Raw genomic sequence first — 15327 nt, forward strand, 5'->3', positions numbered from 1 at the left:
TTTGAGACAAATCAGTGTTCGTATGTCCGAACTGAACAAAATTTTGTATATATAAATCTGTAGGGGGCGCTATGAGCAAAAATTCAATTTGTTCCATTGAATGGGTGTAGGCCTGTGAGATGTACCACTGAGTCAAATTTGAGCCAAATCGGTGTTCGTATGTCTCACCTGAGGCAATTTTCGTGAAGGTAAATTTGTAGGGGGCGCTACTGAGCGAAGTGGCAATTTCTTTTGATAAATGGGTGTAGGCCTGGGAGATTGACAACTGATTCAAATTTGAGCCAAATTGGTGTTTGCATGTCTAACGTGAAGTAATTTTCGTAAAGGTAACATTGTAGGGGGCGCTATGGCGCCGAATTTAAAATTTTTCTGATAAATGGGTGTAGGCCTGGGATATAGACGTCTGAGTCAAATTTGAGCCAAATTGGTGTTCGTATGTCCGAACTGAAGCAATTTTAATAAAAAATATTAAAAATTTTTTGTAGGGGGCGCTGTAGTGCAAAATTTCAGTTTCTTTTGATAAATAGGTGTAGGCCTTTGAGACAGATGTCTGAGTCAAATTTGAGCCAAATCGGTGTTCGTATGTCCGAACTGATGTCATTTTTGTAAATGTACATTTGTGGGGGGCGCTATGGTGCGAAATTTAAATTTCTTTTAATGAATGGGTGTAGGCCTGGGAGATAGACGTCTGAGTCAAATTTCAGCCAAATCGGTGTTCGTATGTCTTAGCTGAAGCAATTTTTGTAATGGTAAATTCACGGAGAAACTTTGCAAAGTTTGCGACGTTGTCACACAAAAACAGTGACACCTATCCAAAAAATTCGGCTAACTTTTGATGCCCCACTTCTCTAGATACTGTACACCGATTTTGAGCTCATTTGGCCAAACAGCTTAGTAGGAGATAGGTAAAATACGACGTCAGCGAAAACGCTGACTCAGCATTTTGGAAATTTCAATCCAATATGGCCGACTAAGGGTTGGTTTAGGGGTGTGGCCATAATAATATTTTTTGTTTTTTCTCCTCATGATGAATCTGTCTACCAATTTTCGTGGCTCTACGACAAACTTTATGTTGGACGCGCTCCCATTGGCGCAATGCATTTCCACTTTTCAAGGGGGCGCTGCCGCAACATTTCTTTACCGACATCTACGAAACCTATATGTAAATTCAATTTCTCACACTTCTGAATTTTAGGCAAAATTTGGTGAGTTTTCGTAAATGTTCAGAGGGTCAAAATTGAGCTCAAAGCGCAGGAGAAAGACAAATAAGACAAAAAAATAATAATAATAAAAATAATAATAATCTGAGCAAGAACAATATAGCCGTTTCTATGGCAACCACGTATTTGCCCTTTTTTGAAAGTTCTCGAGGTCCCCCACATGTGTGTGGGGTCAGATGTCACGTGTCGTGCACTTACACCCACGTGACTGACCCCGAGTGGGCGTGTCCCATTGACTCCCATTCATCCTGAGCAGGTGTAAATATGCGATTTGTGCACATGTCATGTACATCGTCGGAAAGGTCTCAGTGCCGTGAATGTGAATATGTGTGAGAGTGGCGACAGTGGCGAAAGGCGACCGCGTCACTGGCGATTTCGTCCCCATGTGCCCACTGCAGACTCAATAGGCCCTGCGCCGGCTTTACTCGGCTCGGGCCTAATAATCTGCGCAAGAACAATATAGCCGTTTCTATGGCAACCACGTATTTGCCCTTTTTTGAAAGTTCTTGAGGTCCCCCACATGTGTGTGGGGTCAGATGTCACGTGTCGTGCACTTACACCCACGTGACTAACCCCGAGTGTGCGTGTCCCATTGACTCCCATTCATTCTGAGCAGGTGTAAATATGCGATTTGTGCACATGTCATATACATCGTCGGAAAGGTCTCAGTGCCGTGAATGTGAAAATGTGTGAGAGTGGCGACAGTGGCGAAAGGCGACAGCGTCACTGGCGATTTTGTCCCCATGCGCCCACTGCAGACTCAATAGGCCCTGCGCCGGCTTTACTCGGCTCGGGCCTAATTAGAGAACATAGTGCTGAATGATGATGCATGGGAAAACATATGCTCACAGTGTCACCATGGGATTGGTAGCCAGCTCTGGAAAGAATTTGATTGGAAAGTTAAAATTAGATTTTTTTAGGACCCCACTAGTGTCTGGTAGGTTTAACAACAACTCGGACAATAACTGCTGGAGAAAGTGTGGTATTAATGTGGTCTCATTATTTTTGGAACTGTCCTAAAATACAGTCATTCTGGATTAATACTAAAGGAGAAATGGAGAGGATTTTGGGGAAGGACATTCCTATGGACCCACTAGTATTTTTATTAGATATGTTTCCGGATCACAGGTTCACTGAAGATTAATGTTATATTCTACACATTCTTCTGATGACAGCAAGAAAAATGATCACTATCAATTGGATGAAGCTTGACCCCCCCACAACTGTTCAATGGTTACAAAAAGTCAAACATGTGTATATGATGGAGTGCTTAACAGCCCAGTTACAGCGAAAACTCCCTACTTTTAAAAAATGATGAGCTCCAATCCTTTATTATCTCAGTTTTTTTTTCTTTCACTCTCCTTTTCTTCCCATTGATGTAACCCAAAGTGGATATATAAATATATATATATATATATATATATATATATATACATATATATATGTATATTTATTTATTTATTTATTTATATGATGGTACATGTACATATTGGTTTCATCATAACTCTAATATGCATGTCTAAATGTGGACAATGTAGAAAAATATATATAATAGGAATGTACATTTATCTTCACACTGTAATCCGGAGAAATGTATATTTGCAAGAATGGAAGATATACTGTATACATGAAAGGCTGTTTTTCCCCTATTTTTTCCTCTTATTGTATGATGAAATCTCATACATACATTTATGTAAGGTGAAAGTTACTCTCAAGGTAATGTTTTTGTTTATTGTTCATTACCTGTCTTTTGCTGATCATGGCAATAAAGTTACAAAAAAAAAAAAAAGAAAAATTCAGAACATGTCAATAAAACCAAATTACAATAAAATGTACAACAATAAAGCAAAAGTTATTTCAGTGCTGTAAAAGTGGGTTTTTAAAACAGCAACACACAAACTGCATAAACACAAACCCACATAGATACAAATGATCATAAGATCACCATTTCATAACTACATGAATGGGACCAGATGAGGGCAAACACAGAATGTTTACTACCTTCTCATGAAGGTCATGAAAGTCACTGTAGCGGTGTTTTACAGTCCATCTGTGTTCCCCGTCCGTCACCTCGATGATGTAGGCCTGATGCAGCACAAGATGAAAAAAAAAACACTGGGTTTAAAACAGAAACAAAAACACTGGATTTAAAACAAAAAAAAAACACTGGGTTAAAAACAGACACAAGGTTGTAGAAGACAAAACACTGGGTTTAAAACAAAAACACTGGATTTAAAACAAACACAAAACACTGGGTTAAAAACAGACACAAGGCTGTAAAAGACAAAAACACTGGGTTTAAAACAGACACAAAAACACTGGATTTAAAACAGACACAAAAACACTGAGTTCAAAATTAACAAAATACTGTAGAAGACAAAAACACTGAGTTTAAAACAGACACAAAAGCACTGGGTTAAAACCAGACACAAAAACACTGGGTTTAAAACAGTCACAAGGCTGTAAAAGACAAAAACACAGGGTTTAAAACAGACAAAAAACACTGGGTTAAAAACATATACAAAAACACTGGGTTTAAAACAAACGCAAGGCTGTAAAAGACAAAAACACTGGGTTAAAAACATTCACAAGGCTGTAAAAGACAAAAACACTAGGTTTAAAACAGACACAAAAACACTGGGTTTAAAATGAACACAAGGATGTAAAAGACAAAAACACTGAGTTTAAAACAGACAGAAAAACCCTGGATTTAAAACAGACACAAAAACACTGGATTTAAAACAGACACAAAAACACTGGGTTTAAAACAGACACAAAAACACTGAGTGAAAAACAGACACAAGGCTGTAAAAGACAAAAACACTGGGTTTAAAAGCAGACACAAAAACACTGGGTTAAAACAGACACAAGACTGTAAAAGACAAAAACCCTGGGTTCAAAACAGACACAAAAACACTGGGTTTAAAACAGACGCAAGGTGTCACAACATTACAGCAAATACCCCATCTTAAATAGTGGACATTTCACATGCATATCCTCTGAACACCAATCTGTCCTTTTTTTTTTCTCTGTATCTTTAAATTATCCTTCAAATCTTTATCAAGAGTGGGACAAATTCAAATGAATCAAATTTTTTCCCTTCATCATTAACAGAACTATTAACCCAAATTAAAATCAGAGGATGGATGTTCATTTTATTGTGTAAACTGGAATGAAGCGTGCGTGCGTGTGCGTGTGTGTATACATACACAAATATTAAACAGAAGTATTACAGGTAAGTGTAAAGTCCTGAGTCTGGCCAAGCTGATATGAATGAATGGTTTAATTATTCACATGCTGATTTCTCATTCTTTATCCTCAGGGCTGAATAAAGCACACATTGATACACACGGACCGTCAGGAAACACACATGGTATAAATAGTTGTAACTAGAAAATGGCTTAAAATGCGGACTGAAAAAGGAAAAAGATAAAACAGGTCAAACAGTGAGATGTGAAATTTGGCAGATTTCAATATTAAAAGTACATATAAGTACAAGAGTCAGTTACAGTTCTGTGTTTACAACAGAACCGAGCTCATATTTAACCATTTATCATGTATGAAGCCTTAATAAGGGTGGTCAGAAGTGGAGGAGAACAGCGCGGAATATTCAACAAAAATTCATCAAACCCCCTGAAAGATATTAGTACTTATTATCTTTAAGTAGCATTTAAGAATATTTTCGAATAAAACTATGTAAAGTGTGAGTGGCAGCTTCATTGGCACGGCCCTTGTCAATTAAACGTAGACTCTTCAAAAGCAAATCAATTTCACTCTTCTAGTAATAACTATATGAATAATATCAGTTAATGGGCTGCAGACATCAATGTGTTCAGTGTCAGTCAATGTATTTGACATTAATCATCTTTTTGATCTCACGAAGCAGACGCTACATGAGCTAAAAGCTAAGTTAGCCCATTTCAGAGAGCATACCGTGTAGTTTTCCACCAGCTCCGATCCTACAATACACACTTTTCTTTCGGAAACTTCCTCGGTGAACGAGGCAGACTCCATCCTGAGAACAAGACACGGAGATGAGTGCTGTTATCGGGTATCTGTGATTAAAAACGGGTTCAGAGAATATCCGGCGCTTGTTTGTGCTCAACCGTATCTAGCCGCCATGTTTGTTGTGATTCCGATGCAGCTGATTCAAGAAAACTTTATTAGCAGCAGTTGCGGACAAACACTGTCCGATCTGTCAATCTGCAAAACTGTACGCCCTCAAATGATAAAATAAACAAACAAACAAACAAACAAACAAACAAATAAAATAATCAGGGTATAATCGGGGATTATCATAAATCTGTCATTCATTTGGAGTTTGGTGCAAAAATCTCATTATTTTGTTTTTCATTTCAAAATCAAAAACAAAACATGGCATTTGAAATCACAATTTTAAAAATAAGTCCATCTGACACTACTCTACTCTTTTTTACCTCTGCCAAGGAGGTTATGTTGTTGCCAGGGTTTGTTTGTTGGTTGGTTGGTTGGTTGGTTGGTCAGCAAGATAACTCAAAAAGTTACGGACAGATTATCTGAGGAAAAAAGCTTTACTCATGCTATTGAAGATGGGGATCTTAGAAAAACGGTTCGAGCAAGCTACATTTTGAAAAGACTCAATTCAAAAGTCCAAGCCCCTTTCTTCAGACATCTCCCCGAAGCCACGCCTCCAGAGTACTGGCAATGCTTGTTCCCAAGGGTTCACGAGCACTGCACAGCAACCATTTGCAGGCTCTGGTCCGGCTCCAGTCCGGCTCCGGTCCCAGCTCCGGCTCCATCTCCGGCTCCGGCCCCAATCTATGCATACCTCATTCAGTCTCCTCCAACACCCCCTGCTCTTACAGAACAACCCCAATTCATACCTATCTGGCTAACATTACATTTCCTTGGGATTTATGTTAGTGACAAAACAGTTTGTGGGGGAACTTTCCATCCTAATATAGCTAATATAACTAGCCAAGCTCTGGCTCTGGCTTCGTTTCCTTATCAAATGCTCCAAGCCTCTGAGAATGCATGATTCATGCACGAAGAGGGGTGCACGCAGAGCGGGTAGGGTGGAGAGAAAAATGGCAGTTGAGTTTGACAGATAGATCACTGTTTAATCAGTTCGGTTGGGCGCTCAAAATGATAGGATGGTGTTTTTTTCTCAGTCCTGTCCGTTCCACAGGTGAGTAATTTTTTAAATTTTTGTGTTAGAGCATTTAATTAATTGGTTGTAATCAGGATGTGTAGGGGAAACATCTTGCACCCCACCTTTAAGTTTATTGCATGAATTTTGAAGGCAGCTGGAAGTTGTACCACTGCACTGTCAAAATGCAGGCTCACTGCTGGTTCCTAAAATCTCCAAAAGTAGGACGGGGGCTAGAGTCTTCAGCTATCAAGCTCCACTATTATGGAACCACCCCCCTGCCTCCATCCAGGAGGAGACACCCTCTGTATGTTCAAGAGGTGGAAGAAAGCTGTCTTTTATGATAAAGCTTATAGTAAGGGCGGATCAGGCTGATCTGAGTTCAGCTGATATAGACTTAAACTGGAAGACTCATGATACACTGACCTCCTCTCGGCCTCTTCTCCTGTCTGTCCTCCTCTCTGCTCTTCCTCCTGTCTGTCCTCCTCTCTGCTCTTCCTCCTGTCTGACCTCCTCTCTCCTCCTCCTCCTGTCTGTCCTCTTCTCTGCTCCTCCTCCTGTCTGTCCTCTTCTCTCCTCCTCTTCTTCTTTTCTGCCTCCATCATCATAAAGACTCATTTATGCTCACTTATAAATAGGTACGTCCGTTTCTAACGTTGTCATGTGTCACTGCCTTCATACTTCCATGCGTCCTGTACGTTGGAATGAGCATTTCTCAATCAATCCACCAGAGGGTGCTGCCCTTAATTACCATACTGGCCGAATACCATGAAGAAAAGTAAAGTTTTATGCGAAGAAGAACAAAGTCAATAATAACAAACATGGTGATGACAAAGGAGGTTTTACTAATGTGGATGCTAATGTTAATATTGAGAAGGGTAGTTGTCATAAATATGTTGGTAGTTTTTCACTAACTCATACAGTCGTTCTTTGAAAGCCGCTATTTATGGAAATTCTTCTGTTCAAATCTCAACACTGCCTCCACTGTTTCCAGTGCTACTCCAGTGGTCATCTGTCCAGGTATGCATCCACAAGCTCCCAGAAGCAAATTTACGAAATGTAGGACGCAAAGCCCTATAAAGAGAGTTACAACACACTTTGATGTTGCCACTCTGGTGATCACGTGGTTCATATAAGCCTGAATTGTTCAAAATAAACTGAGTGCTCCCATGTTATTCAATGTGAGAAACAGCAGTGAGCATGGTAAATCTCAAAATAAACCACACACAACCGTTGTGTCACTCCTGTATGTATTGTTGTGCGTGTTATACTTTTGAGTAGTGGGGTTGACCACTGAAAGGAGTGTAATTATTACTTTGAAAACTTAAATTTTGGGGGGAAAGGTTGGTAGTAGCTTGGATCGGCAAGTTATGTGAGAGGTGCTAACTTTACAAGTTCATTCATTCTGCAATTGTACTGTACTCGAAAGGAGATTATTATTATTGTTTTGGTTTTTTTTTGTTTTTTTACCACTTTAAGTTGTACTATTATAGGACAGTGGTACAAGCAGAAATTAAAGTTGCAAGCAGCATTGGGCGGGACCTCGCACTGGGCGATCCGCCTCCCATACGTTCCGCCTCCCATGCGTTCTGCCTCCCATACGTTCCGCCTCCCGTGCGTTCAACCTCCTGTGCGTTCCGCCTCCCCTACGTTCCGTCTTCTGTACATTCCGCCTCCTGTACATTCCGCCTCCTGTGAAATCCGCCTCTTGTGCATTCTGCTCCCCGTGCGTTCTGCTTCCCATGCGTTCCGCCTCCCACACGTTCCGCCTCCCTGTCATATCAGTCCCTGGACTTTTACTTGTTTTGTCTGTCTTGTGTGTTGTTTTCTGTTTTATTTTGTTAGTTTCCCTCATGTGTCTTGTCTGGTGTCTTTACTTCCTCTTTGTGTTCACCTTTGCCCTGATTACCTGCCTCCTCCCTGATTGTCTCCACCTGTGTCCAATTGTCTTCCCGCCCTCTTGTGTATTTAAACCCTGTGTTTTCCCCTGTTCGTTGCCAGTTCGTTTTCTACCTTTGGTGTGATAACTTACCAGCGTTTTTTGATCCTGCCTGCCTGTTGTGACCCGTTTTGCCCTTCGACCACCGACTCTGCCTGTTCCTCGTCTGCCTGCTCGTCTGCCTTCGACCTGGTTTGTCCATCACACCTGAGTATACGCCTGACCCCTGTCTGTTCCTCCGCCTCGGTGCCTTATCCTGGTTCTGACCCCTGCCTGGACTATCGTCGGGTTCCCCTCGTGTGCTCCCGACCTGGGCTGCAAAGTGGTTCACTTGAAGTCTGAAGCAGAGACGATTCCCCAGCTCAGTCCCGCTGAAGATTTATTCATTATCTTCCTGTGTGAACCAATTACTCTGATTGTATTTAATAAATCCCCTTTAACTGTATTCCTGTCTGAGGGTCTTGCATCTGGGTTCAGTTCACGTACCATCAGCCTTAACACTCCCATACGTTCCGCCTCCTGTGTGTTCTGCCTCACGTATGTTCCACCTCCCATGCGTTCTGCCTCTCATATGTTCCACCTCCCGTGCATTCTGCCTCCCCTATGTTCCGTCTTCCGTACGTTCCGCCTCCCATGAATTCCGCCTCCTGTTAGTTCTGCCTCCCATACATTCCGCCTCCCGTGTGTTCCACCTCCCATATGTTCTGTCTTCCGTACGTTCCGCCTCCCATGAGTTCCGCCTCCCGTGAGTTCCGCCTCCCATGGCCGTTGACACCTCAGCTCCACTCACACCTCTCCGTCCCGACACCAGCCTCCTCCCTTTTGCATACATCCTCCTTTCATCCCTACAGAACACTTGCGCCCCTCTGCTGAAACCACCATCACCTTTTAATGAGGCTTTTATTTTGAAAAGCCTACTGTGTGTGTATGCAAGTGTGTGTGTGATAGACAGAATCTGTTTGAGTGACTTGAAATTGTACAAACAGGTGAGCATAAAACTTATACTTTACCATTTTTAATAAGGCTTTGATTTTGTAAAACTTTATTGTGTGTGTGTACCATTCACATTTTTATCATGTCCTCATTTTTATTCAAATATAAATGTATATATGTATGTATGTATGTATATATATTTATATATATATATATATATATATATATATATATATATATATATATATATATATATATATATATATATATATATATATATATATATATATATACATATATACACACACACACACACATATATATATATATATACACACATATTTATTTATTTATATACATATACATATAACTGAGGGTTTTACTTTGAAAGGCAATTTTCTGACTTCCTCTTGGAGAGACCTCATAGCGTCCTCCTATATTTTTTGTAGTGCCGATGTAACAAACGTTTTGGCATTGGTTTCATGTCTCTTGAACATTCCTGCTGGCTGCTATGGTGGTTTCTGTGTTTTTTGACATAGGTGGCACTAGAGATAGCATTTTGGCACCTACAGGGTTAATTTTTGCATTTTATCAAATTTTTCGCCGGACCTGACATACGTGCCAAATTTGGTGAGTTTTTGAGCATGTTTAGGGGGTCAAAATCCAGCTCAAAGTGGCGGACAGAAAATAATAAAAAACGAAAAAAAATAATAGGGGCCTTGCCTTCTGACTAAAACTTTATTGTGTGTGTGTGTGCGTGTGTGTGTGTGTGTGTGTGTGTGTGTGCGTGCGCGCGCACTTGTGGGTGTGTGTGTTTTTATGTGTGTGTGTTTATGTGTGTGTGTGTCTGTTTGTGAGTGTGTGTTTTTGTGTGTGTGTGTACCATTCACATTTTTATCATGTCTTCATTTTTATTCAACTTTTATTCATCTATAATTTTGGACATACATACATATATTTCTTATGTAGTTTTCATATTTTTGCTGTATTGTTCAAATGTTCTTGTGTGTAGACAGTTTGTCAGTGAAGTTTCTTGTAATGTTTTTTGTCACACCAGGAATCTGACTGTCTGTTCATGGCCTTAGAGCACCACCTGGTGGTTTCATTGTATGCATTCCACAGTCTGTGGCAGAAGGAGTCTGCCTGAATTTGCAGAAACAAACTGCGATTTATCCATAATGGTACATCCAATCTCAAAAATTCTTCGACTAGAAGCAAGCACATAGACTCCTGAGCTTATTTAATGAATGATATTAGTCATAAGAGATTGAACTGAATAAGCAGGGATGGTGGAAAGCACCTGGTCTTTGTAATTCCTGGAAAATAGAATATATGCCGAGGCAGATTGCCAACTTCCTGTTGGATTTAGCTCATGAATGTGAGTGTATGATTTTTTGGGCTCGATGAGACCAACATTTTGGCATTGGTTTCATGTCTGTACAACATTCCTACTGGCCACTGGGGGCAATTTTGTATACGTAGGTGGCACTATAGAGTCCATTTTGGCACCTAAGGGGTTAATTTTGATATTGTATGAAAGTATTCACCAGACATGACATATGTGCCAAGTTTGGTGAGTTTCTGAGCATGCTGAGGGGGTCAAATGGCAGGTTAAAGCCAAAAAAAAACATAAAAACTAACAATATTTTATAAATCCATAACTGTACATCCTATCTCAAAAATTTTTGCATGGGAGAGTTGGGGTGATTTTTCTGAACGTATGGATATATAACGTGGGGAAAAGTCGAAATTGAAAAATTAGTCCCAAACATCGCATTTTTCCAAACTTATAAAAAAATAACTAAGACATTAATTAGAAATTTGCAAAGACAGTTTTTTGAGAAGGGTTCACTCTATCTTTTGGTGCTATTTAGAAGCCAATATGACAAACTGGCTCATACTAGTTTTAAGTTGAGGGTTTTATTTTGAAAGGCAATTTGCTGACTTCCTGTTGGAGTTAGCTCTCGGGGCCCATGGAACATTTGTAGTGCTCGATGTAAGGAACATTTTGGCATTGGTTTCATGACATTCCTGCTGGCCGCTATGGCGGTTTCCGTGTTTTTTGACATAGGTGGTGCTAGAGAGCCCATTTTGGCACCTACAGGGTTAATTTTTGCATTTTATCAAATTTTTTGCCGGACCTGACATACGTGCCAAATTTGGTGAGTTTTCGAGCATGTTTAGGGGGTCAAAATCCAGTTCAAAGTGGCATCGGGAAAATAATAAAAAACGAACGAAAAACAATAGGGGCCTTGCCTTCTGGCAAGTCCACTCACTGTGTGAGTGGACCTGCCCTCTCGGCGCGGTCCCTAAAAAGTGGACAGATGGGATTAACTGGAGGACCATCTTCTTCATATAAATGCAGATATGCACTTACACTACTCACAAAAAGTTAGGGATATTCGGCTTTCGGATGAAATTTCAGGATGAACCTAAAATGCACTATAACCTTTACAGGTAAACTTAATGTGACCTTCTCTAAACTTTTGAATGCACATGTCCAACAATTCAATGTTTCAGGACTTTTTTGAAAAACTTGCTATTCTTTAACAAGGAGCTTAACAGAAAAATTCACAACAGGTGTTTGATCCATGAATCCACCAATAAAGTTCCTGGTTCAGTTACATTTGGTATTTAAACAGTCCTCCTCATCATGCTGTTCACATTTTGACATCATGAGACCAAGATGACACCTAATAATTCATCAACAGCACCTCACCATTGTGAGGCTTCAAATAGGATGTTCTCAGATGGAAGTGGCCACTGAACTCAGAGTGTCACAGAGGGTCATCAGCAGGCTGCAACAGAGATACAGAGAGACTGGAAAAGTCACAGAAAGGCATAGAAGTGGATGTCCTTTGGCCACATCCCACACTAATGACTGCTTCATTGTGTACAGTGCCCTGCGGAACCAGATGATGAATGCTACTCAACTCTAAGCACAATTAAGCGAGGTGATAGGCACCCAAGTGTCATGTCAAAGTATCTGAAACCGTTTACATCAGTGTGGTCTGGATGCTAGAGGGCCTGCAAAAGTACCTAAACACACCACCAGGCACAGGCGACATCGTTTTGCATGGGCCAGGGAGCCTTTACACCAGATGAGGGACCAGTGGGCCTCAGTGCTGTTTTGTGATGAAAGTCGATTCACGTTGAGTAGAAATGATGGCTGCCAACAATGTTGGAAACGTCAAGGAAAGCGCTATGCATCAGCCACTGTTGTCACCAGATGAGCTTTTGGTGGTGGTGGTGTTACAGTGTGGGCAGGTGTGTCTTGTCAAAACACAGCTGCCCTACACTTTGCCCATACGACCTCAATAACATCATTAATCCAGTCATTGTGCCCCTGCATGAACAACACAGGCCGAGTTTCATCTTCATGGACGACAATGCTCCAGCTCATTGAGGTCCCATCATAAGGGAATGGCTGCTGGAGACTGGGGTGCCTCAAATGGAGTGGCCTGCACTTTCTCCAGACCTGAATCCCATAAAAAACCTATGGGATCAGCTGAGTCACCGTGTAGAGGTTAGTAACTCTGTACCCTAGAACCTCAATGACCTGAGGACCACCCTTCAAGAAGAATGGGATGCCATGCCTCAGCAAACTATAAGTCAGCTCGTGAACAGCATGAGACATTATTGTCAAGCTGTAATTAATGCTCAAGGGCACACGGCAAGTTATTGAGACATTGACATTTTTTGTTGATGTATAACTACCACTGCTGTTGGCTTTTGTTTCAATAAATTGTTTGAGATGAGGAAATTACCATTGCATGTGTAGCAAGAATAGGATACCAAATTATTGATTAATTGAGTGTTGATTTATTGATTAATTTAATTATAGATTTATAACTAAGCTTAAACTTAAATCAACCCAAAACAATAATTTAGAAATCTTGCAAAGGTGATAGTTCGTGGACTGCACAGATGAACCCATGTGTGAATAACAGTACACAAAGCACAACTGAGGCAATGGATTTATACACATATAAATAATTTATTAACTAAACTAAGACACACAAATAACATAAAGACAAGAGACAAATACAACCAAAGGAGCAGGAGATTATGGACAGGAGAATATGTAGATTAAGTTCGCAGATAGCTATATTCAAGATATTATAATGTTAGTGAGGTTACGTTGAGGTAAACCTACTTAAATTGGAATAACACCAACTCAGATAAATCAGGAGCACGTTTTCTTACAAATCAGAGGCCTTCTGAAGGATGCAGGCTGGAGAGGCCTTGACGGCAGATGGATGAAGTCTTCTGACGTAGTTCGAAGCAGGAACAGGCTGCGAAGCGACGTGCTTGCGCTGGAGGCCTGAAGGTCTGGAGGTCTGAAGTTCTGCTGGCTGGAGGAGGTTCACAGCTGGCTCTGGCGGCTGGTTCTGGAAAGCTCGCCAGGAGAAGTGGAGAACAGCGAAGATGGAACAGCTCTTGGGGAGCTTAGAAGATAGTAACAGCTCTTTGCTGAAGTTGAGAGCAGCGAGGGTGGAAAAAGCTCTGCTCTGCTCTGTGAGAGCCTGGGAGATGGGAAAGACTCTTTGTGTAGGTGAGAGCCCAGAAGAGGTGGAGAAGACTCTGGAGAAGACTCTCTTGAAAAGTTAGTTTAATTTACTTTTATAGTTTGTCCAAAAACCAACCCAGCACGCCTTCCTCGTGCATATTGATGAGTCATCGATGCCTTGGGGCGTTGCCTTCTTTGTCTTTTTTCGGCGGGAAACCGCCTCCTTTGTATGTCATTTACATATCTCAAAGTATCACCTTTCTCTTCCCTCTTGGGAAGACAGAGGGGGAGAGGACGTTGTGCAGCCTTGTAAGAAAACTTGTAAGAAAACTTTGCATCCTTAAATAAGATCCTTAAATAAGATCACTTAAACTTTATACATCACCTGTAACCTCACTTAAGCATCAGTAAAATAATAGCATGATTATTCAGACATGCTATAAGCAGTGATACTCTTACTTTCACATAATTCACTGTGAACATGATCAGGACACACATATGTGAAACCACAGGTCAGGCAAATGGCTTAAGTCTTACGTGCATAAAAGAGTTAACATGCTGAGTTAATCAACATTAACACATAATGTAATACATTATTAACATGGCACATATAGGGATTTTGTCATTCAGTCTATTTCTTCTTCTGGGTTCATCTTCATCTCTGGATAAGCAACATGATAAAACACAGATGTTGAGAGGACAAAGTCAGCAAAGTGTGAGCACAAGTTCCGGGGTGCTCTCAATTACCATGACAAGGGAAATGGCTCTTGATGAAGAACAGATGACAATACCTGAGGAAGTATTTTTTTAAGTCCATTAGGCTCATTCCTTAAGATCATCTGTCTTCGTAAATGTCATTTGCAGAGGATGTCCGTGCACTGACCTGCTAACCAACCAATCAGCATGGTTGTTCAGGAATTTGGTTTGACATGGAAATAATATAATTTATAATTCTGTTTTCGACTCTGTTCACTCACTCCACCGTCATGAGACTACACATGCTTCTACTTAAATGGCCTACTTTTATGATATAATACCACTGTAATGTAAACTTTTTACATTTTCCATAAATTTCAACCAAAAGCCAAATATCCCTAACTTTTCTGTGAGTAGTGTATGTGGTGGAAAAGCCAGGCCCTGGTGAACCCCAGCCTCACCACAGTTATGGTATGAAGTACCTGTCTGCTGTTCTACTCTATGCAACAGGCCATGAAACACGCTCAAAAATCAGTTTTCTTTTACATATTTGAAGGTTTTTCAAAAAAGTAACACAATAATTACTTTCCCTGGTAACTAAGTACATTCATGAAGGAGTAATTCTGTTACAAATTCAATTACTTTTTGGGAAAGTAACTAGTAACTACAACTAATTACTTTTTAAAGTAATTTGCCCAACACTGTTAACCAGCGGATAGCATGGCAGCTGACTTAGCATGCTAGCGTAAGCACAGACGACTCGGATATTACAAACGCCAAGTGACAGAAGTTTCGGCTCCTTTAACTCATGAATAAAAACTATAATGAACATTTATTGGCAGAGCTCAGCTCTACAGCAACTCTCCTCCTAATTAGCACATTACCTCAGCTGACAAACTTA

The 15327-nt window shown here is 40.6% G+C and overlaps 1 protein-coding gene across 2 annotated transcripts in view; it reads right to left on the reverse strand.

Annotated features, from left to right (window-relative positions):
• nisch (nischarin) overlaps window positions 1-5352 on the reverse strand; it is a 189772-nt gene extending 184420 nt beyond the window's left edge. For both annotated transcript variants that reach the window (XM_030133491.1, XM_030133490.1), the window contains exons 1-2: window positions 5154-5352; window positions 3222-3305 (exon numbers count right to left, since the gene is read on the reverse strand). In XM_030133491.1, coding sequence (XP_029989351.1) covers window positions 3222-3305; window positions 5154-5234 — 165 coding nt within the window. In that variant the 5' untranslated portion in view covers window positions 5235-5352. The remainder of the gene's footprint in view (window positions 1-3221; window positions 3306-5153) is intronic.
• Window positions 5353-15327: the final 9975 nt, after the last annotated feature.

The sequence above is a fragment of the Sphaeramia orbicularis genome, chromosome 5 (genome assembly GCF_902148855.1).
Source record: "Sphaeramia orbicularis chromosome 5, fSphaOr1.1, whole genome shotgun sequence".
NCBI lineage: Eukaryota > Metazoa > Chordata > Actinopteri > Kurtiformes > Apogonidae > Sphaeramia > Sphaeramia orbicularis.